Consider the following 22837-nt stretch of genomic DNA (forward strand, 5'->3'; position numbering starts at 1 on the left):
TTTCTACCACCACCCAGTCAGGGCCAGTGCGCCTATCTCTTCCAGCCCTGCCCTCTAGAAAGTAGCACAAGGCGGGCGGGCGCGCGCACGTGTGTGTGTGTGTGTGTGTGTGTGGCGGGCGGGCGTGTGTGCGTGTGTGTGTGTCGCGGTGTTTCTCATACCCAGGGTCAAAGAAAGGCGCACACATGCGGGTAAAAAGCAAAAATGGGCGAGACTGCGAGGAGTGTATGGAAGCTAGGCGAGGTCGGAGGTCCAGAGAAAAGCCCAGGCCTTGGCTCAGCCATGGTGCCCGAGACACCCAAGCCCGGAGACATGTGTGCCAGGGGAAGTGAGATACACTGCGCGACACTGTGCCGGCAGGTACACCCTCATCCACCTACGTGTGACCTAATTACAAAGTGCGAACCAGCAGCGGAGGTGGCCTCCAACCAGACAACCCCTGAGCGCCCGTTCCTGCCACAATGATGCGGGAATCCCAAGCAATTCCAGCGCTGTCGCACCAAGGAGGCGTAGGGGCCGTTTCCGATCTGGTTAAAGCCGCGGAGTAAAAAGCCAAGGAGACCACCTTTTGGAAAATGTTTCTGGCAGCTAGAAGGATCTTCCCGCGAGGACTGCGCCTGCGCTAGACCCGCACCCCAGTAGGACGTAGTGCTCGAGGGTTAGTCCTGTTCCCCCCCCCCCCACCCCGCCGCGCTGCGATCACCTCGTTCGCTGGTACTCGGTCCGCCCTTTCCCCCGGACCCCACCCTTCTGAGGGACCGCACCCTAAAACCGAAGGTGCCTCAGTCACCAGCCGGCTACCTGGCGCCTGCGCCTTAGCTTCTGGTTCCCGCCCTCTACTTCAGTCCGGCGGCCAGCCAGGTTGGCTCTGCAGTTGCGCAGCTCCCGTCGCGGCCCTTCTACCCCTCCGCACCCTGCCGCCTCCTGACGCCGGGCGTGACGTAACCACGCCGGTGGCCGCCATTACAGAGAGCCGAGCTCTGGGGGTAGAGCGAGAGGAGGAGGGCAGCGGCCTGTGGCCGAGCATTGAGGGGAGAGCCAGCGGGCCAGCGATAGCGCCGAGCAACCGCCAGTGACCACAGAAGTACTTCGGAAACCGGCGGCGGCCTGTGCTTGTGGCCCGTGTGCGGGCGGCGGCGCGGGAGTAGCGCGGAGCGGCAGCCGGTTCGGGCGGGTGTCATCATGGACGAGAAGGTGTTCACCAAGGAACTGGACCAGTGGATCGAGCAGCTGAATGAGTGCAAGCAGCTCTCCGAGCCCCAGGTCAAGAGCCTTTGCGAGAAGGTGAGCTACTCTCTCCGGCTGCGGGAGCCGCCGTGGGCTGAGCCCGCCGAGGAGGCGGTCGTGGGGAAGGTGCAACATGGCGGAGGCCGCGGGCTCCGGTCTCCCGAGCCTCTCAGACGGGTGTCCGGCGCGGTGAGGCCCGCCGGTGATTCCCGGGCGACCCGGCGCCCCCTGCCTCTCGCCCGGAGATTGGTTGTCCCTGCTACTGCCGCCTAAAATGGCGCCTTTCCCCCAACTCCAAGGCTTCGGAGGCTCCCGGCCTTAGCGTCGGGCGGGGTGCTGTGGGAGCAGAGACCCTAGGTTGGGGACGGTTTTGAGATCCGGGTAAGAGGACTTGAGTTTTGTGTCATGGGAATGGAGCCTGGGACTCTACTGTGAGATGGGGAAGAGGCTTTTTACTTGGACTCAGCACCAAGTCCTAGCCCCCCAGCTCTCCAGAGGATCCCCCAAAAGGCAAGCTTGCATGCCAGACCACAGGACCCAGCTAAAGGTCACACAGCTTTCGTGCTCTCTGGGTGGTTTGTGCTAAACTCACCGAGCAGTCTTTTCCAGAGACTTTTTAAAGTCGAGTTTTCTTAAGAATTTAAAAACCTAAGCTAATTTTTACGAAGGTCGTGGTGGTAGTTGTAGGGAGGAGTATGCCTTATTTTTCATAGTTGCAAGAAATGGAGAATTCGGTGAGTCATACTATATAAGGAGTTTTGGGATTGGAAATCAAGTGTCAGTTGAATTTATGATTTATATGCTGACTCAAGTTGGGGAGTGTTGAAACCCTTATCCAAGCCAAACGTACCAGGCATTTTGCCATTTATTTTTTAAATGAGCAACATAAACTAAAAAAGCAAGTTTTTTATGCTGGCTCTTTGTTGGAAAAGTTCATTGTTTGTGTTTTTGTGGCTTTAAGTAGTAGTAGTAGTAGTAATAATAGCTGTCGATTGAGGCCTTACTGTATTCCAGACATTATGTTTAGCGTTTACCTCACAGATGCTGAAAATAGAATCTTGTAGTCCACTTAAGGTCCATTTTAATTTTCCTTTTCAAAATTAACTTTGCAGCATTTTGTTTTAATACAGAATTGTGGACTATGTTAGCATTTTGTATTAGTGAAGAGAGTTATTAGAGAGCAATTATGCTGATTCGTTTGTGGTTTGATGTGAAAATTAGGTTCATGAGTTTGGTGTATATGCTCCTAAAACAGGATTTTTGAGAAACTATGCTGTAAATTGCGATTTAAGGGAGTCAAATTCAGACTTATTTATCCCAAGCCAGAACAGAACTCTCCCAGTTGATGAGGTGGCACATCATCTATTAGAGCTGCCTTTTAATGCTGACTTTTTGACCCTTAATTCTCTTGCATCAAATGAGGGTGGTATTTGTTTTAAAGATTTAGAAGCAATTTTTTAAAACATTATTTAATGTACCTTATCAGGTCTTAATTTCTGGTACCATAAATGGTTATTTTAATGACTTTTAGAGTTCAGTACTTTACATAAAGATTTTGAGTCAGCCATTGGCTAGGTGACTAGTCATTTGTATAGAAAATATATAACTAGAGCCCTGGCTGGTGTGGCTCAGTGGATTGAGGGCTGACCTGCAAACCAAAGTTCCAGCCTGAGAGCCAGAGGGTCTGGGGTTAGATTCCCAGTCAGGGCACATGCCTGGATTGCAGACCAGGTCCCCAGTAGGGGGCACACAAGAGGCAACCACACATTGATGTTTCTCTCCCTCTTTGTCTCCCTCCCTTACCCGTTCTCTAAAAATAAATAGAATCTTTATATATAAAACTAGAGTTCAAACAGATGTTCCAGGGTCTCTTCTAATCTAAGATTATACAATTTCATTAAAATTAATGCTTTGTGTTTACATATTGAAAACCTACTGGATATCCAAGATTACTTTCTCTTAATGTGAGGAATGGGATCAGTGCAGAATAATCATATTCTCAAGGAGCCGGAATCTAGTTGGACATCATTAGTAAGTGGACCATGAAGTAGAGGGCTGGAGACTATAGAACAAATACTGGATGCGATGGTGGAGTGGCTGAAGTTTGGTGCATCTAGTTTTTGTAAAACTAAGACATAGTGATTAATCAATTTATGCTTAGATCTCCATTGCTCATCCATTGTGTCCAGATTTTAGTTCTTAACAGTCCAAAAGATGGAAGTAATATTTGGAGTTAGGTTTCCAAGAAATTGGTCTTTTGAGGGGATATCATCATACAACCTTCCTACTGTGTTTTAGCTTGTATTTCAACTTTTTTGGTATTATATTAATTTTCCAAATTAAATTAACTTGGCTGCTTTTCGGGTATGTGGGAGGAGTTGGGTACATGACTTGAAATGATCTTTTGTATGTACAAGTCTTTCTAGTAAAACAAAGTTTCATTGTTAATATTTGTATGACCAGTAACACATCTGGTGAAAGCTACATTTTGAAAACCTTGAGAGAAATTTTGCATTTGTACAATGGTTTTCTTTTTTTGTTTAAGGAAAGATATTTGTTGGAAATACCTTGGTATTAGCTTAAGGAGATATTTGTTGGTAATAGTTGACGATTTCTTTGATTATGAGGAGGAGTGCTAATTTTTAAGCCTTCTATACACCTGAAAATGCCTGATCTGAATGAAATACTTAAAGCTAAATACAATAGAGATTACTGTAATTAAGAAATGCAGAGGTTATTATCATGGTATCCATCAACAGTGAACAGTGTTAAGTGTTCAAAATGCAGAGGGTCCAAGTGTGTATGTGTTTATAAACAAGGGTGAACATGGTTTTTATATTAACTAGTCAGACTCACCCCCTCCCCCAATACCCGCCAAGATGTGATCAAGGTTTACAGCAAAGCTAAGGTGTGTGTGTGTGTGTGTGTGTGTGTGTGTGTGTGTGCAGTATACCTTGTCATTTGGTGGATTCTAATTTGTTGATTGTTTAAAAATTTGTGGTGAGTACAGTTTTGTCTCAGGCACAGTTCTAGAGTCAGCAGCATTACTACATCGTGTAACGGGGCTGGTATGTTTCCCTCTACAGACTGGAAGAAAATATTAGTGTCAACTTGCTTTTGCATTAACTACAGTAAACAATCTTTTGTTATATGACTTCAGCAGTGGTTTAATTTAGGTATGACTTTTGGCTTTGTGCTTTCAGGTCTTACCAAACTTGTGGAGAATGTTGTTTGATAGCCAGATTTTTTTCAAAGTACTTCTTTAGGTATGCTGTTTTCCATTGCTCTACCAGCACTATAAATAAGATGCAGTCATTAAGGCTTCACTTAGTTGTAACATTTCTTAAGTGAGTATGAGTAAAACAAACCCTTTCTTTCTAATTGGATGGGCTGCAAATATTTGACCAAGGATAAATTCTTTTATGAAGTGGGTAGTAAGCTTTTGCTAGTCTGTGTATTTTTTATTTAAAACATTGTTTGGTTCATTTACATAAAACAATTTGAATATTGAGAACAAACAGTTGGCCGGGAAGCATGATAGGTAATAATATTATGTTCACTATACTTTCACATGCACAGTTGTCTGACAAGTTTATGAGACAGTTATTGTCCTCAGTTACAAATAGAAACCAGGGGCTCGGAAAGGTAAAGTTATTACGGTAGGGGCTAGATTGAGATTGCCTTGGCTTATGGATTCTAAGACCAATGTTAGCATTGCTTCACAGCTCCCCTTTTCCTTTCTAACATAGTGTTAATAATGAAAGATGTGGGTGAATTGGGGCCAAATTGAATTGTAGAATCAAAAACTCCATAAAATAAAGCGTTAATTTTATTTTGATTGCTTGAAAGCTCCTTATTGCTGTCACATACTGTTGCTTCACTTTGTCCCAGAGGAGTAAACAATAGTAATTCTTCAATTTTGGGTGTGGCTAACTGCATTTGCCCTTCAAATAAGATTAATGACATGAAAACCCCAGTTTATTTTCTATGTATTCTCAGGTAGCATAAATTATGATCCATAGACTGAGCTCTGAAATATTCTAATAAAGCATACCTGACATTTATATTGTTCAGTACAGCTTGTGAAATGCCTTTCTTTTTATCCTCATAGCTTCCACAGTCAAAGCTGGTGGTGCCTGTGTGTTTCATGATCTCCCATGCATGGAGCAGTAACAGTTTTGAGTTGACTTAACGAGGAAACACCAGAAAGGTGCACAGTCCTACTGTTTGCATACACAGGCTCCCCCGTTCTCCCTTTGTTTCTCAGAGTGGAGAGTTCTGTGCCTGCAAACACTGGCAGAAGGGCTGAGGTGAAACTGCTGTTGTGGAAAGAGCGATGAGCACTGCCCGCGTGTGTGGGATAATGTTTGCATCACCAGTCTGGTGTTCCCCCTTTTTGTGACAGCAGACGTTTATTTCCCTGTCTCATTGTGTTCTATGTAGAGTGTTTGTCTCATTTAGAGAAGATGAGCTAGGAAAACCAGGTGACTTGGGGTTTGGGTCAAAGTAACAGTGGGCAGGGGTCTTTTTTGAGGGTGCTGAGGAGAGAGAGGAAAAGTTTTGTGTGTCAGGAAAACCCTCCTCCTCCATTTTTACTCTTTCTACTTTGATCTGGTTCTCTTATTTACACTTTTTTTCTTTATTCACTTCTCATTACCGTCCTTGTCTGAAAAAACCTCAACCTGTACTCTCCTATGCAAGCGAGATCAGAATTGGACTAGAGGTAGAAAGGGGAACGCTTTTCTTTTGTTGTTTTAAACAGCTTTTCTTTTAGCTTCAGAAGCAGAAGTAATAGAAGAGGCTGAAGTAGAGAGTTCTGACTTGCCAGTGGGTCTGGCTAGGGTCTGAAAACTGTAAAATAATAATCTGGGGTTAACAGCTTAATTTCTTCACTACACCAAGTTACTGTTGCCTAGTTGTGTGTTGGTGTTGTGATTTGGAATGGAAGAACAGTGCACTGTGACAGAAGTGTGTGTGTGTGTCTAAACTCTACATGACCAGCTAGTTGCCACTACAGATGGGAATTTTTACACTACTGTTCTGAGGGCTGAAAGAAGGTTGAGAAACTTTTTTCTGGAATGCCCCTGGGAAAGGCTGTTCACTAGCTAGAGTCATATAGAGAGTGTAGTTGACAGAGGTTATCCAGTATAATTGATGCTGTAAACTGTGGCACTGTACATTTATTTTTGGAATTCATTCAACCAAAGTTTATTAAGCCCTTATCACATGCATTGCTACTTTTCAGTACATAGCTTTGTCTAAATAGCATTATTGTTCTTAGGGATTTGATAGTTTATTTTGTGTTCGTAATAGCGGGGTTCCAGGTTAGTCAAGAGGTTGAATTTGTAAACTCTAGGTGGGAAAGGTTTAGAACATTTGTGCTGGTGGCAGTTGAGGGAATTTTATTTCTGTCACTCATCATTTGTAAACTAGCAGTAATGCCTACCATCTATTTTGTTGACTCATTCTGACCTTATAAAAAGGCTTAAGAAGTGCTTTAGGATGGAGTAGAAGTTTAGTGTTGGAAGGAACCTTAAAGACCTTCTAGGCCAAGTCATCTTTTATAGAAGTGGGAGGAAACAGGCCCAGAAATATTTAATCTAGTTTGTGATGGATTGCCGTGGTGGGAATTTTAAGCAACTATATATGTAGCAACATTTCTTAGTTTAGTAGGTTACCTTTTTTCCAAACTGTGCTGGAATGATTGGAAATGTCAAATTCATGCACATGTGTGGGTTGGTTGGTAAAGATTGAGGCCAATCTGTTGCCTGAGAGACATACAGCTTTAAAGAAAACAGTCATTCATTTTGGTCAGAGGTAAAGATGATTATTTGAAGCATAATCATAGAGATTTTAATCATAGAAGACCAAAGTGTTCATAAAACATTAGAGTCATCTGTTCTGTATAATTAATGAAAGACAAGTACTGGAAGAAAGGTTTGATAATTGAAGAAAACGCAAATTCATTTGCTTTCAGGGCTAATAATAAGCCCTTCTTTATGTATCACACCAAAATGAAAATCTAACCATAAATGTTCATTTGTCATAAACCATGGTTTTTTGCTGAGTTATGAAAACCAAAGGAACATACTTTTTATCTTTATAAAGGCAGCAAAAAAAAACAAAGTGAAAATTCTCTTAGGATATTGAAAAATGTATTCTTGCTTGCAAATTTAATTATTTTGCTTTAAATTAAAAACTTTAAAAGTTTTAAAACATCTTCAATTATGTTTAAATTGGAAAGTAAAATTCAAAAATTGCTTTTTTGCTTTTTTTTTTTAGCCTCTTTTACATCTTTATGGCTGTATTGGTGAAGGTGTACTCAACTGTGATTACAGTATGAGATACTAAGTTTCCTTGAACTAGAGTTCCAGTGAACATTAGAATTAATAAACAGAATTTTAGTAGAACACCATACTACTGTCTCTGACTACTCAAAGAATATGTGTGGACATTTGTGTAAGAGGAGAGATAACTAGTAAATAAGCATGGAATGCAAGTTTGAACTCTAAATGAGAAGTGCTGGTTAAATCAGGAGCTAACATTTTGTATCTGAAATAGCTGAGAGTGGGTACGTTTTCCCGTTTATTATTACATTACCAGTTGAGCATAATACAGATTCTGTGTGTATGTGTTAGAACCATTTTAATACAGTTATACATATCTGCTAAATACAGGAAAAAGCTTATGTGTATAGTATATAACTTTTTCAGTTAACATCTGTAAGCATAAACAATAATGATCTCAGTTTATAAATTTATCAGGCCCAGAGCAATTGATCAATGTCTCTTTACTGCTAGGTTTACTTGCAGTACATTACAGGCGAATCGGTGTCCTTTTTTCCCCTCTTCTCTCGCTCTCCTTGTCCAGAGACATTTTGACATAAAGTTGCAGTATAGCACCTTCCTTCAGCTAAATGTAATCTTCTAAGATATTCAGTTGTCCTGGATTTTACTTTCAATTATAACCTATTTAATCACAAAACCACCCCTGCAGAGGTGGCGTTCGAGGTTGCACACAATAACAGGAGATCACAGTTTTGACGTCTAGCGAAGGTTTAAAACTATAGGTGTACCATTTATGCAAGACACACCGATTGTCTCAAGCTGTGTATTGATGACTCCTTAAAACATTTGAAAAATAAAGCAGTGCATCTAGGACAGTCAGTTGCACAATTCACAAAAAGCCCTGAAAAGTTTTTCCAGTGCCAACTAAAAATTGGTCATGAAATGTGAGTAAGCTTGAGACAACAAGTATTTTTTAAGATTCAACCAAGGATTGGCTAAACCATTGGAATACCTCTGCTTATGAAGGCTATGTCCTTCCCTTCTTTCCCTTACAATTTAGTTTTGTTAATTTTTGGTGGTATTTGATTGCATGTGGCTAGAATGCTTTGATCGCTTTGCAAATCAGGAAAATCAGTGGTCTAAAACTATGACAGGATCTAAGTAGATTAGTTTGTCCATTTCAGGTTGCTGGTTGGTTGGCCCCTCTAAAGTCCTTCATTGTTCTTTGTTTGCCTCCCAGAACATTGATTAGAAGATGAATCTGAGCTCATGCCATCTCTTGTAACTAATGCATGGCTAAAACTGGAATGTCCAGCCTAGTGTATTTAAAAATTGCCCACAAAAAAAAAAGAGGTTCTTAACAAAACTTGGAATTGCCACAAAGATGTCTTATCTTTATGATCAAAGCAGTAAGCAGTTTGGTTCTTACAGTCCAAGCAGTTGGTGATTGAGTTGAAAGCCAATCTTGAAACTCCATATCCCTGGGTGGAAAGAGAAGCTGGGGGACTGATTGAGATGGCTGTGAGTATTGTCTTGGTACTAACAGTCTGTGTGTGACCCCTGGTCCAGGAAGCTGGTGATGCAGAGGGGTCAAATAAGATTCACTCACAGTCCATACCCCCAAAGTAGGAAGTCGAGCCGGTATATTATTGACTATAAACTGAAGCCTGAGTTGAGGTTACGGGATATAGGCTATACATACAGGAAGAGGAGGGAGAGAAGGAATCTGACTGTGGGGAAGTGGAAGCTGGACTTCGGAGAGACACGGGAGCACTGCTGCTGGAAATGGCTGGGACTGAGGTGCTGGAGGGGTGAGTGCATTGGCCACTTGCCCCACTCTGAACTCACTGCCCAAGCTGGAGATGTCTTTTTGGTAGGTTTCACTTTGTTTTGTCCTCCATTCTGTTCCTGCTGCTGCTGGTGGTGGTGATACTTAGCTTTTTTATTCTTTTTTAAAAGAATAAAATTTATTTGTTTTTAGAGAGGGAGGAAACAAGGGAGAAAGAGAGGGAGAAAGAAACGCTGATCGGTTGCCTCCTTTACCTTACCAGGAACTCAACCTACAATTGAGAATTGAACCAGGAATCTTTCACTCGACAGGACAGCACCGTCCAGCTGAACCACACTGGTCAGGGCACTCCTTGATTCTTAAATTGTCCCGGAATAGCCCACGAAGGGATGCAGCAAAGAAGTGGTCAGACTCGCCCATTGACTGCATAAGGCGGTTGCTTAAGATAAGACATCTTAAGACACAAAGTCAGCCCAAATGGTGGGGTTGTTGGGGGGTATAGGATCCAGCCAGAGGTCTTGCTTTGCCCTGGGTGGACAGACTCAGGGTCTTTGGTGTGTGGGTTTGGAGTGGTGGAACTAAGGACAAAGCTAACAGGTGCTGGTTCATTGCTTCAGAGGCGGCAGCAGCCCTAACAAACACTGTGTAATCCAGTTGTGTAATACATAAGAAACTAAAAAATGTTCGTACTGTTTGCTCTGTAATCCCACAGTTGAAGACTTTTTGAAAGGAAAATACGTGCATACATCTGTTCAGGAGGATATTATATACAGTAGTTTAAAATGACTACTATAATGCTGTAGGAAATTGGATTAGTGAATATGAAAACTAGAACACAAAACAAGACATTTACCATTTGTAGACATGAGGTCTGTGTGTAGATAAACACGTTTCACCACTGAAATAAATAGTATCAACATTTTAATGTTTTTCATTCTTTTTATATAAAGGATTTTTCTGTAGTTATAAATGTATTTTTAAATATTTGATAAATCTGCATAAAAGTGTTGTATGTCTTTTCCTATGATAATAGATTAAATAGAAATGATATCACTATTGTGTATCCTTAAGGAAATTAGTATGTAAGTGGTTGGTAAATCTGTTGTTGGTTCATTTTTTTCACCCTATTTCCTTGAAAAATCTTGGCTTGGGTGATCTGTGAGGTCTAATTTAAATCTGCTTTGTTTGTAATTTCATGTTATGGTAGTTAGGAATGACCTATATCTAAGAATGTCAAACAAATCTGTAAGGTCGTTCACCCTTATACTTGATTGTTTTATGGTAGGTTGAAAAATAAAGTTGTATGACTTCTGAACCTGAACCCAGAATGCTGAGAAGATTTTGATAATAAATTAATATCCCTAAAGGTAGCTTTGCTTCAAGTGACTACGAATTGTTTGGATATTAGGATGCTATAAAATTTTAACCTCATGTGGTTAGTTGGGATAAGCTCTTATTAATGGAATAGCCTATTTCCACTTTAACCGTGTTCCAGGAAGATTTATATCAAATATTTTTCCCTTGAATTCATTCATTTCAGTCTTTACCATTTGACTGAACTTAAGTAGGGTTCCAATAAATAAAAAATTAATATGATGCTAATTATGCTATTTTTAAAAACTTGATCTTCATTATTTTCAAATTAGCTTTGTTTACTTTCAAATTAGCTGAGACATTTGAAGGTCTGGAAAAACTATTTTAGGGGGAGCAACAAAAAGTTTGGGTGGTGTGTTTTGCTTTAGTTTCTGTGCATAATTCAGGTGACATGGGGCTTTAAATTATAGCAGTCAGAATACCAGAGTGAAAAGGTAGTTATTAAAAATAAAAAATCCCTAATCCTGTGACTTTGAAAGTCTGGTTCTACCATTTACTTTTGAGTATTAGACTAGAGAGTTGAAGTTGTAATGACTGATGAAGGAAGGCCTGGAGGCTCTGAAGAAGACTCTTTAGAGGTCCCACTAGGTGACCCATTGCTGGGTTCCTTAAGGTGCTTCTGTGATTTACAAGGCCTGACTTTTTGTGGTAGCACAGCTTCTGTCAGACCTCTTTTTATATGATTAGTTTCCCTGATTGTAAGATAATCTTTAGCCCTGGCTGGCGTCGCTCAGTGGATTGGGTGCGGGCTGCGAACCAAGGCATCACAGGTTCGATTCCCAGTCAGGGCACATGCCTGGGTTGCAGGCCACGACCCCCAGCAACTGCACATTGATGTTTCTCTCTCTCTCTCTCTCTCCCTTCCCTCTCTAAAAAGAAATAAAATCTTTAAAAAATAATAATCTTTAATAAGGACATCTGCAGCCTTTATTATTCTCGTGTTCTGTGATAGTGTATTTTGGTATAGTGGCCATCTGGGAGCTGAAAAACTGAGACAAAACAACAACAAAAGGTATAGTTAGAACTGATTCTTCGTAAACGTGAGTTTTTGTTTTTAATATATACTGTACTGCATCTGATACATACTGCTGCTTTCTCCAGGATTTAATTATAATTGGTCTGGTCTGAAATTTGGTAGGAAAGGAAGAAAGTTATGACTTTCCCAGGTGTAGCAGTTAAAACATTCACTTTATAGATACAATGTCCTTTCCCTTTTGGAGGACAATTTGGTAGTGTCACCATAAAAAAGTACAAACTGCTAAATATGCTAAGGTCCATTTACAGTCTCTTCTTTCAGGAAGTGTGCCTGCATATGTATGCAAGGGAGCAGCTACTGGGCCATATATTGCAAGTGCTCTGTGTGTCATCATAGTCGTGTCCTGTTCCCCCCTCCCCCCATTATCATTCCTCAGGGAATACTGTACACCCACTGAGAAATTAGCCAGGTCTGTATGTGTGCATTCTGAACTCCAAGATACTTGTTTTTTTCCCCAGATACATTGTTAAGGAGAAAAACAAACTGCTGAACGATACTGTTTCTAGTTTAAATATACAGTTAAGCTTCCTTAGGCATATAATAGGTATTAAAATGTGTAAACAGGGTTTTGAGAGGACATGCATCAGAATGCTATTGGTGGTTACTTTAGGCCCACGGTGGGGAATGAGACTGTGGAGAGTGGCCAGTAACTTTTGCAAATTTCTTTGAAGTAGACCTGTCATTTCATTCACAGCTGTTTTCATTAGTGTGTAGTAGGTGCTAAAAACACTACACGTGGTATTAGTGCCAAACAGAGTTAGTAATAGAGTCTGCCTAGTTAATTTATACTTTTCTATAGTAATAAGTCAGGGGAGGTTGGATATAAACTAGGTATAGATTATATGTATTTCTTAAGAACTATCTCTTTTTGAGACACAGTGGATTTTTCTACATTAAAAGTGTTAGGTCTGATTAATAATTAATTTTAGATGTCAGTGGTTGGTGAATGTGGTGAAATAGGCTTCCCAGAATGTTTGGAGACTTGAAAATAATGCTTCTTAAACTTGGCTCTTAAACTTGGCTGTACCTGAGAGCACCAGTATGGTATGGGGTGGGGAAAGCAGACTTTAAAAAAAAATTATTTACGCTTGGATTCTACCCCCATATATTTGACTTAATTGGGAGAGGAGTAGCCTGGGCTGGCTGATTGATTTTGGTTAAAAAGAGCAATTGAATTTCAGTGTGTGGCTAAGGTTGCCTACCACTGCCTTAAAACCAACCCTGTCATACTTGGTTGTCACTTGAAATATAATGAGCAAAGACTCATTAGCAACAGTTCTGTGGGTGATTTCATCCTGTGTTGCAGTGTTTTGCCTTTCCTTGACCAGCCTCCCGATGTGCATTCTGGAACACCATTCCATAATTTTGGTCACACATAGACAGGGTACTCAATAAATGTTCATTGAATATGTGAAGTAAAACACCTTTAACCCATTCTCAAGACAATTTTCTTTAGCCTTAATGGCTTAACTGAAATCTCACTCTTTCTGAGGAAGTCATTAATGTACCTTCTCTGATAGCTCTCCCTGATGGGTGGATGCTGCCTCCTGTTACTCAAGGATAAAATTCTCTGTTTTTCAGGCTTCTGACCTCTACCTAGGTATCTGGGCATCTTTCTTCACTATTATTACTTGTTTCTTCATCTCCAAAGAACTTGATATCCACTTCCAGGCCTGCTGATGTCCTGGGAGATAACCACAACTTTCCCTGAAGATGACCTTGGTTTACGTTCTTGATCCATTTGACAAATATGTATGAAATGCCTTGTATATCTCAGACATTGTTCCAGCCAGGTGCTGTGTATGCAGTCATGAATAAAATGAACTGGTGAACATTTAAAAGTCTTACTTTGATTGTTTGCGTGGAACATAGATTAAGGCAGGAAAATGGAACAGGGAGTTTGGTGTGGGGGCCAGCACAGTAATCCAGGTGAGATGATGGTGGCTTGGACCAGGGTAGTAGCAAAAAGGATGAAGCAGATGGATTTGAGATGTCTTTCAGAAGGAGACTGGGCAAGACCTGTCTGTGGGTTGGTCCATGAGTACTGGTGGCCTTTAAGTTCTGCTCGCATCTCAGATCCACAACCATAGCCCTGCCTTCACTCATCAGATTGTCTGTCCCTGGACCTGTGTTCTAATACCACTTTGATTAGACTTGTTGCTCAGTCTGTATCCATGCTTCGTTCTCCCCCTTCATTTACTACTTGGGTGACCAACTGTCATGGTTTGCCTAGGGCAGCTGAGGCATTTCCAGGGATTCAGGACTTTCAGTGTTAAAACCAGGGTAGTTAGTTACCCTAAGCCCACCCTCTTCTCTATACCTGCGGGTTATGCTTCAGCCATGTTCATTTTTCCCTCAACTCCTAGGACTGTACACGTCGCTGCCTGTATTGGACCTCCTATCAGTCCCAGGGATTCTGATCCTGGAATGTGATCATAGAATGTGGCTGCTTGCTTCAGCTTGTCTTAGCACTTGGCCTTTTCTTCTGTAATGATCATTTTTGTTGTCTGCCTTTCCTGCTCTCCTCTGTGCTTTTTGGGCTGTCTTGTTTGTTGTGATTGATATCTCATTTAAAGTGGGCTGGACTAGTTACTCTCTCCCATTCTTTCATGGCATTTAACACAGTCTGTGCTTTGTTATGTAGTTACTTGTTTGTGGGCCCTCTCCCACCACCCCACTGTGGTAATGACTTGCATTCACTAGACTTCCAGTGGCTAGCACAGGGCCTGGCACATAGTCTCACTCAGATAATTCAGCAAATCACTGATTACCTCCCAGTGCTCTTCACAATTTGTGTCATATAGTAAATGATCAGTAAGTGTGTGTGTGGAATAAGTGAAATGATACTGAGAGATATATTATGTTATCCTTAAAAATTATGTTTGAATTTGTGATTAAGTCAAGCAAGACTAAGCAATTTCTCAGAGCCTAGAATTTCAGAGTGCCAGGATTCAAAACTAAGGAACTAGGTACCTGAATGTTTTGCTCCATTTTCATTGATTTTATATAACTGCTAATAATAAAATCTCTTTAGTGTTTACTTGGATGGCAGCTGATAGGCCTAAAAACTCTGATGCTGATGAGAAGAACAGGGAATATACATCTTGATACACACTTTTTCTAAGAATCAGAGGTTCTAAGAATCAGGAGAGAGAACCATTGAGTAGAATCTTGCTCTCCTATTTTAATGGGATCATAATTGCCTACAATTCCGTCTTCTACTGAGCTCACCCCATAAGCTACATTAAGTGTAAATAAACATATGCTTGTTAATGTTGTTTAATGTCTGATGTATTGGTTTATTTTTTCTCCACCTGTAGGCTAAAGAAATCCTGACAAAAGAATCCAACGTGCAGGAGGTGCGATGTCCAGTCACTGTCTGCGGAGACGTGCACGGGCAGTTCCACGACCTCATGGAGCTGTTCAGAATCGGCGGCAAGTCACCAGATACAAACTACTTGTTTATGGGAGACTATGTTGACAGAGGATACTATTCAGTTGAAACAGTTACTCTGCTCGTAGCTCTTAAGGTAATTTCAATTTTTATGTTTGGATATTTTAAACTGGGTAAAACAGTCTTCTTGGGTGTTCTTTTTCCCAGTGATTTGTGATTTTCTCCACCTGAACGTTAGGTTTTAGAGTGAAACTGCAAATTTAGGAATGCAGGTATTCAGATTTGGGGCTTATAAATTATAGGTATGTCTTCATTCTAAATAAGGCAATGGGAAAAATAAAGGATATTCTTTAAGGAATAGAGTAAATCTGATTATTTGGAAAAAAATAGAGGGCTAGTTAAATGGAAATTTTACATCAATAAATTGGGATGTGGGGAGGTAATACCTTTCTGGATATTTTTGAAGTATTTTCAAGGAATAAAACACATCAATTGTTGGAATATGTATATCCTGTGACACAGTAATTTTATAATTTTATTAGAGGTAGAAATTCAAGAGGAAAAGACCTTTATTTTTATGAGAACATAAAGTACAGCCTTGTTTTGATATCAGAAAAAGAATTGAACTAAACATCCAACAGTAAATGAATACCTAAATTATGATTTATCTCAGTGGACTAGTTTGCAGTCATTAAACATGACATGATAATCTAGAATAACAGAAATGATAATTAAAGAAAACAAGTTGCTTTATACCAGTTACAGTTTTGGTAAATGTTCAACACAAATGTTCAAATGTTTTGTGTTTCTGAAGATGAAACACAAAATGGTAAATAGCTTTTAGTCTGGTAGGCTTCTGCCTTTTACTTAAAAGAAAGAGTTGACTTTCTCTTTGGGGGAGAAGATTATATTAAGTAATATGCAGAATGGTAAAATGGCCAAAGACTTCTGACAGTTTTGAGAAGCAGTGAGATGTAGTTTTGGCAAGAGCTGAATTTTAGGCAGTTAATACAGTGTATGTGTTTGTGAAACTGCTAGTCTGAGTCATGAAAAGTGCTACAAACTATTTTTGGAGGTCATTATCCTCTGCATCTACAAAGTAAAGGAGTTAGGTTAAATGAGGGAAAGTTTTTGCAGTGGCTTTAGATGGTAGGAAAGCAGTCTTACAAGCTAACCTATACTTAAAGTCCAGGGTGAATCCCAGTGCTCAAAGAAGGAGTGGATGTAGTACGTTTAAGAATTCATATTTGAAGCTGTTATGGGCTGAATTGTGCCAGTACCACCCCCAAATTTCCTATGTTGAAAACTTCAGAACCTCCGAATGTGACTATATTTGGAAATAGGGCCTTTAAAGAGGTAATTAAAGGTAAAACTCATATGGAGCAGCCCTAATCCAATGTGACTGGTGTCCTTAGAGAAGAGAGAGATTAGGACATAGATGCAGAAGAAAGGTGATGAGAAGACTTGTAGAGAAGTTGGGCATTTATTAGCCAAGGAAAGAAGCCTTCAGGTATAACCACCCTGCTAGCATCCTCTCGAACTGTGAGTAAATACATTTCTATTGTTTAAGCCACCATTGGTGCTTGTTATGACGACCCTGGACAACTGTTGTACTGTGGGGGGAGGAAACTTCAGCACGTAGTAGTGGAACGGTTGGGTATCCATTTGTTTGCAAAAAACAAATAAACAAAAAATTAAAAAAACAACAAACAGATACCTCATACCATACAAATGGATCAGAATTGATTATAAACCTAAATATGAGAGCTAGAGAAAGCTACAAAACTTCTAGAATAAAACTTAGAAAAATCTTTGTAACTTTGGGTTAGGCATAGATTTTTAGCTATGATACCGAAGGCACAGTCATATTTTAGACACAAATTAATTTTAAAAATTAATAAATTGGACTTCATCAGAATTAAGATTATTTTTTCTTCAGAAGACATCACTGAAAAAAGTATTTGTAGTCATGTATTTTTTAAAAACCTTCAACTAAGATGACAAATAATTTAAAAATGGACAAAGTATTTGGATAGTCATCCAAGAATATATTTGAATGGTCAGTAAGCATATGAAAAGATGCACAAAATCATTAATCATCAGGGAAATGCAAATTAGAGTCACAGTCACAGCCAGTTGAATGGCTGTTATCAATAAGGATGATAATACTAAATGTTAGTGAATTTACAGATATTAGAACCTTCATACATTGCTGGTGGAATGTAAAATGGTCCAGCCATTTTGAAAAACAGTTTAGCAGTTTCTCGAAAAATTAAACATATCCCTGTCATATGACCCAGCATTTATACTCCGTAAGGATTGTACCCAAGGGAAATGAAAGTATATGTTCATGCAAAAACTTACATGTTAATATAAATTTTATACAACATTATTCATAATAGCCCCAAACTGCAAACAATCCAAGTGTTCATTTGACTGGTGATAAAAAAACAAAATGTGGTATAGCCATATAATGGAATACTGTGCAGAATAAAAAGGAACAAACCACTGATCTATACACAGGTGAACCTCAAAAAATACTCTAAGTGAAAGAAGCCAAGCACAAAATGACTGCATGTTGAATGATTACATTTATATGACATTTCTAGAAAAGGCAAGTCTCAATAGAAAGTAAATCAGTGGTTGCTGGGAGTGGGAGTTGGGAGCAACTTCAAATAGGCATAAGGAAAGGGTCTTTTGGGGATAAAGGAAAGGTTCTAAAACTGGATTGTGATGGTTGTTGCATAACTATTAAGTTTTACCAAAAAATCATTGAACTGGGAAAAATCCATGAATGGAGTTTTATAGCTGATCAATATTCTTGGTATAAAGTTGATGGTAGCAGGATTTGGTCTTAGGTTGACAGGTCTCAGTGGACAAATGTCTGTAGGTGTGTGGTTTCAGTTCAGTGAGGGCTTGGATTTTTCCCCCCTCCCCCCTTTCTTTCCAGATAACAAAATTGGAACTCTGGATTTCCCGGTGGAAGGTTTGCTGAGTTGTCATTTGGTTTTGAAGGTGCTAGCATTTTATGTTGTTTTCCATTTTGTCATTTCAGGTTCGTTACCGTGAACGCATCACTATTCTTCGAGGGAATCACGAGAGCAGACAGATCACACAAGTATATGGTTTCTATGATGAGTGTTTAAGGAAATACGGAAATGCAAATGTTTGGAAATATTTTACAGATCTTTTTGACTATCTTCCTCTCACTGCTTTGGTGGATGGACAGGTATGTAGGTCTTGTTAAAACTTACATTGCTGATTACTTTCAGTATTCTGCTTACTTAATGTTTAAGAGCCAGTAACTTACTTTTCCACCCTCACATCCCTTTGGGGCCTTTGTGAAGTGCCTTTGTATCAGGTCCTGACCTATATGTTGGGACCCCAAGAATGAAAGATACAACCCATTCATCCTCTCAGTCTGTTTCTGAACACATAAGGGAGGTGCAGTTAAGGTGATTCCAAAAACATTCTGTGAGAAAGAAAATAGTTTATGTTGAAGGTGACGTCAGAGAAACATTTTCTTGCAGGAACTAACTGGTTGACGTGGAGACTGCATGAAGTAGTGATGGTTTATCAGGAAAAGGAGTGTATTAGATAGTTTAGAGTGGGCTGCAGAGACAAGCCTGCTTGTGGCAGAACACCAATACCAGTGGGGACAAGTAAGGTGGGCCACCTTTTAGGTGAGGGTGACATGATGAACCACTCTCTTTCAGATCTTCTGTCTCCACGGTGGCCTCTCGCCGTCCATAGACACATTGGACCACATCAGAGCACTCGATCGCCTACAAGAAGTTCCCCATGAGGTAATTGACTTCCATTTGGTAATAAAGTCTTTTTAGCAAACCTCCTAAGAGAGAGGAAAAATTTAACTGTAACTTAATTCGTTGTATGTTTTCTCTCATGTAATTCTCAAAAACGACCCCATGTGGTGTGAGATCTCTTGTCCACTCCATTCTTCAAAAGAAGCTGCTATTAAAGAACCTGCCAGGATCACAACAGTTGTGGAACTGAGCTTAGGACATAGGGTGTCTTCAGAGTCTGCCTTAATTACCAGAATGCACTGCCTAATGTTGTAACCTGCATATTATAAGCAGATTGATTAGTTAGGGTGTGTTGCTATTGGGGCTCACCGACACAGGCTATTCCTCTTAAAGACATCTGAAAATAGTGTATAAATTTGACACAGATGTTTGACTTTAACTGTAAAACCTTTCACTGTTTTCAGCAAACACCACTTAAAAAGTGTGGCTTAGCACAGTGCTGCTTCTAATGAATTACTCAAATCATGTATTAACCATTTTTGCAAGAGTCTGTTTAAAAGGTAACTTTTTTTTTAGGGTCCAATGTGTGACTTGCTGTGGTCAGATCCAGATGACCGTGGTGGTTGGGGTATATCTCCTCGAGGAGCTGGTTACACCTTTGGACAAGATATTTCTGAGACATTTAATCATGCCAATGGCCTCACGTTGGTGTCCAGAGCGCACCAGCTGGTGATGGAGGTATGTTCTGTTCTCTGAAACCTGATTTGCTTTTTAAGCAAACTTAATGAAGGAAGCTATTAGGGAGTTTAAATAAATGGTGTTAATGAGAACATTCCATGTATTCCTTCTGATATTTGCCAGTATAGCTTGCACGCTAGAATTAAGATCTCAAGCTTTTGATCACAAACTTTTGAAATTCATAGTGAAAACGTTTTTATTGTTCATTGGGGTGACATTGGTTAGTAACGTTATATAAGTTTTAAGTGTGCAGTTCTGTAATATATCCTAAATGTGTTGCATTGTGTACTCACCACCCAAAGTCTAGTCTCCTGTCACCATAAATTTGACAGACACTAAAGACAGGATATGCTTGGGATTCAAGAGCAGGAATGTAGGATTCAGGGGGGCAGGAGAATGGGGAATGTAATATTTTATGGTCCCAGTTTTGTTATTTTATATATTTAATATATATGTGTGGAGGAGAGTTTGGGAAGAAGTAAACCAAAATAAGCAGTCCTTTGGATGGTAGGATACAGGTGATTTGAAAGAAGAAAAAGGGGAAATTGGTTCAAATTCTTGGCATAGAACATTGATTTAGCATATTTGTAAAACTAGGGTCCTATTTAGATTAATTCTAATAAAGTTTTGTTATGATTAGCAGTAAAGTCTGACTTTGCTAAAGATAGGGAAAGAAACTGGTGAACAATAGTTTAAAAGGAACTCGTTCAATCAAATAGTCTGAGGGAGTGAAGCCGGAAATCCTGGGGGTCTCTCTCCTTCGAACCTGGTTGGTGAACAACTGGGCAGGGGGCGCTTCACTTAGGACTGAGGATAGAAGGATTAAGCCGTGGTCTCCTCAGAGTATGTGTTTGCTTGTTTAGAGTCACTGCAATGAAAGAGGCTGGTCAGACACTGCTATTTACAAAGGCCACACTTTTAAGAAGCATTTTATTCTTTAGTTATTGGTGCTATTTGTTAAGTTGTGGAAAGTACAGAAAATTATTAAATTATCCAGAAACAGTGTTGATAGTTTTCAAGTCTTAAGAGATTTTTCCCCCTCTCTAGTGGAGTCACATTCAGTTACGTAAATAAGGGAGTCAAGTGAGTTTTTATAAAAGTCTCTTGTTTTTCTTGTAGGGGTATAATTGGTGCCATGACCGGAATGTAGTAACGATTTTCAGTGCTCCAAACTATTGTTACCGTTGCGGTAACCAAGCTGCAATCATGGAACTTGATGATACTCTAAAATACTCTTTGTAAGTATCTACACCTGAGTAGTTGTTTGCCATGACTGTGGGAGAATTAAGAGTTGAAAAGCTTATGCTAAATCCATTCCAATTTGATTTTTAAGTTTCCTTTGAAACAGACTTATGTCTGGTATGTGTTTTGAAATACATCAACAGAAACTTGTGATATATAGACCCTAATATGAATTATAACTTTTAGAAGATTTTAGGTATTTTTAGAGAGAGGGGAAGGGAGGGAGAAAGAGAGGGAGAGAAGCATCAATGTGTGGTTGTCTCTCGCACACCCCCCAACTGGGGACCAGGCCTGCAACCCAGACGTGCCTTGACTGGGAATCGAACTGGCAACCCTTTGGTTCATAGGCCAGCACTCAGTCCACTGAGCCACACCAGCCAGGGCTGAATTACAACTTTTAAACCTATGTTTTATTTATTTAGCAGAGCCCGTCTTTCAAATGATCTTACAAGGAAGCCCAATATATAAAAGCACATCCTCTCTGGCTCAGGTTACCTTGGCTCTTTTGACGAGGCATTCAGCTAGAAGACCCTTATTAAATGCATGAGGAGGCTGCAGTTAGGTCTCTGTTACATTGAGGCAAGTTGAAATTGGATAGGAAAAAAATGTGTAGAATTTGAAAGACTGCTGTCCTTGATTTTGATTGTCAGTACATTGATGTCTTAGAATATGAACAAATTGCATCTTGTTTTTCAGCTTGCAGTTTGATCCAGCACCTCGCAGGGGTGAGCCCCATGTTACTCGTCGTACCCCAGACTACTTCCTGTAATGAAAGTTTAAACTTGTACAGTATTGCCATGAACCATATATTGACCTAATGGAAATGGGAAGAGCAACAGTAACTCCAAAGTGTCAGAGAATAGTTAACATTCAAAAAACTTGTTTTCACACGGACCAAAAGATGTGCCATATAAAAATACAAAGCCTCTTGTCATCAACAGCCGTGACCACTTTAGAATGAACCAGTTCATTGCATGCTGAAGCGACATTGTTGGTCAAGAAACCAGTTTCTGGCATAGCGTTATTTGTAGTTACTTTTGCTTTCTCTGAGAGACTGCAGATAATAAGATGTAAACATTAACACCTCGTGAATACAATTTAACTTCCATTTAGCTATAGCTTTACTCAGCATGAATGTAGATAAGGATAGCAACAATCATTGGAGCTTAATGAACATTTTTAAAAATAAGTACCAAGGCCTCCCCTCTACTTGTGAGTTTTGAAATCGTTCTGTTTATTTTCAGGGATACCGTTTAATTTAATTGTATGATTTGTCTGCACTCAAGTTTATTTCCTTCTCAAATCTCAGCCTCATGTTGTTTTTTTGTTATTGTCAGAACCTGGTGAGTTGTTTTGAACAGAACTGTTTTTCCCCCTACTGTAAGACGATGTTACTGCACAAGAGCACTGCAGTGTTTTTCATAATAAACTTGTGAACTAAGAACTGAGAAAGTCAAATTTTAATTGTATTAATGGGCAAGACTGGTGCTGTTTATTTAAAAGATACATCAATTGATAAATTTTAGAATTTGTAGAATTCTAGGTAAAGAAAAATAAAAATCAAGGCCATTACATAATCTCTCTGGTAACTCCTTGGCATTCTTCAGATGAATTTCATGACTTAATTCGTAGTTCAGGTAGTACACTTTATCACATTGCCAGTGTGCTCTTCGTGGGTTCTTCCTGCATCTTGTCTGCAAGAAAGGAAATCTGTGTGCTACTTCAGTGAGACTGGACTGTAAAACCATGTAACTTGAGATTAAATTTTGGGGGTTTCATTTTAATAAAAATAGCATGTTTTCAGGTAGAGTTTAACAAACTAATGTGTCTATCAGCCAGTGCAGTTTCTGGTTATAAATATAATATTGCTGTGTATGTTATACGGACTCTTTAAGATGATTGACAGATTGGTAAGTTCTTAAATATTTCACTACATGTCATATGACCTAAAGTTAAATTTGTCTCATAAGAGAGTGGTGAAAGCAT

At 39.8% G+C, this 22837-nt stretch overlaps 1 protein-coding gene and 1 pseudogene across 1 annotated transcript; one reads left to right on the forward strand and one right to left on the reverse strand.

Moving 5' to 3' along the window:
- Positions 1–885: 885 nt before the first annotated feature.
- On the forward strand, positions 886–22295 carry PPP2CA (protein phosphatase 2 catalytic subunit alpha). Its single transcript, XM_045825216.1, has 7 exons — positions 886–1284; positions 15034–15243; positions 18163–18336; positions 18824–18913; positions 19448–19609; positions 20729–20847; positions 21548–22295. The coding sequence occupies exons 1-7, from the start codon at positions 1183–1185 to the stop codon at positions 21618–21620; spliced, it is 930 nt and encodes a 309-aa protein (XP_045681172.1). The 5' UTR covers positions 886–1182; the 3' UTR covers positions 21621–22295.
- LOC123807656 lies at positions 1290–9458 on the reverse strand (annotated as a pseudogene).
- Positions 22296–22837: the final 542 nt, after the last annotated feature.

Source organism: Phyllostomus hastatus, unplaced genomic scaffold (assembly GCF_019186645.2).
Source record: "Phyllostomus hastatus isolate PE091 unplaced genomic scaffold, TTU_PhHast_1.1 phas_contig_150, whole genome shotgun sequence".
Taxonomy (NCBI): domain Eukaryota; kingdom Metazoa; phylum Chordata; class Mammalia; order Chiroptera; family Phyllostomidae; genus Phyllostomus; species Phyllostomus hastatus.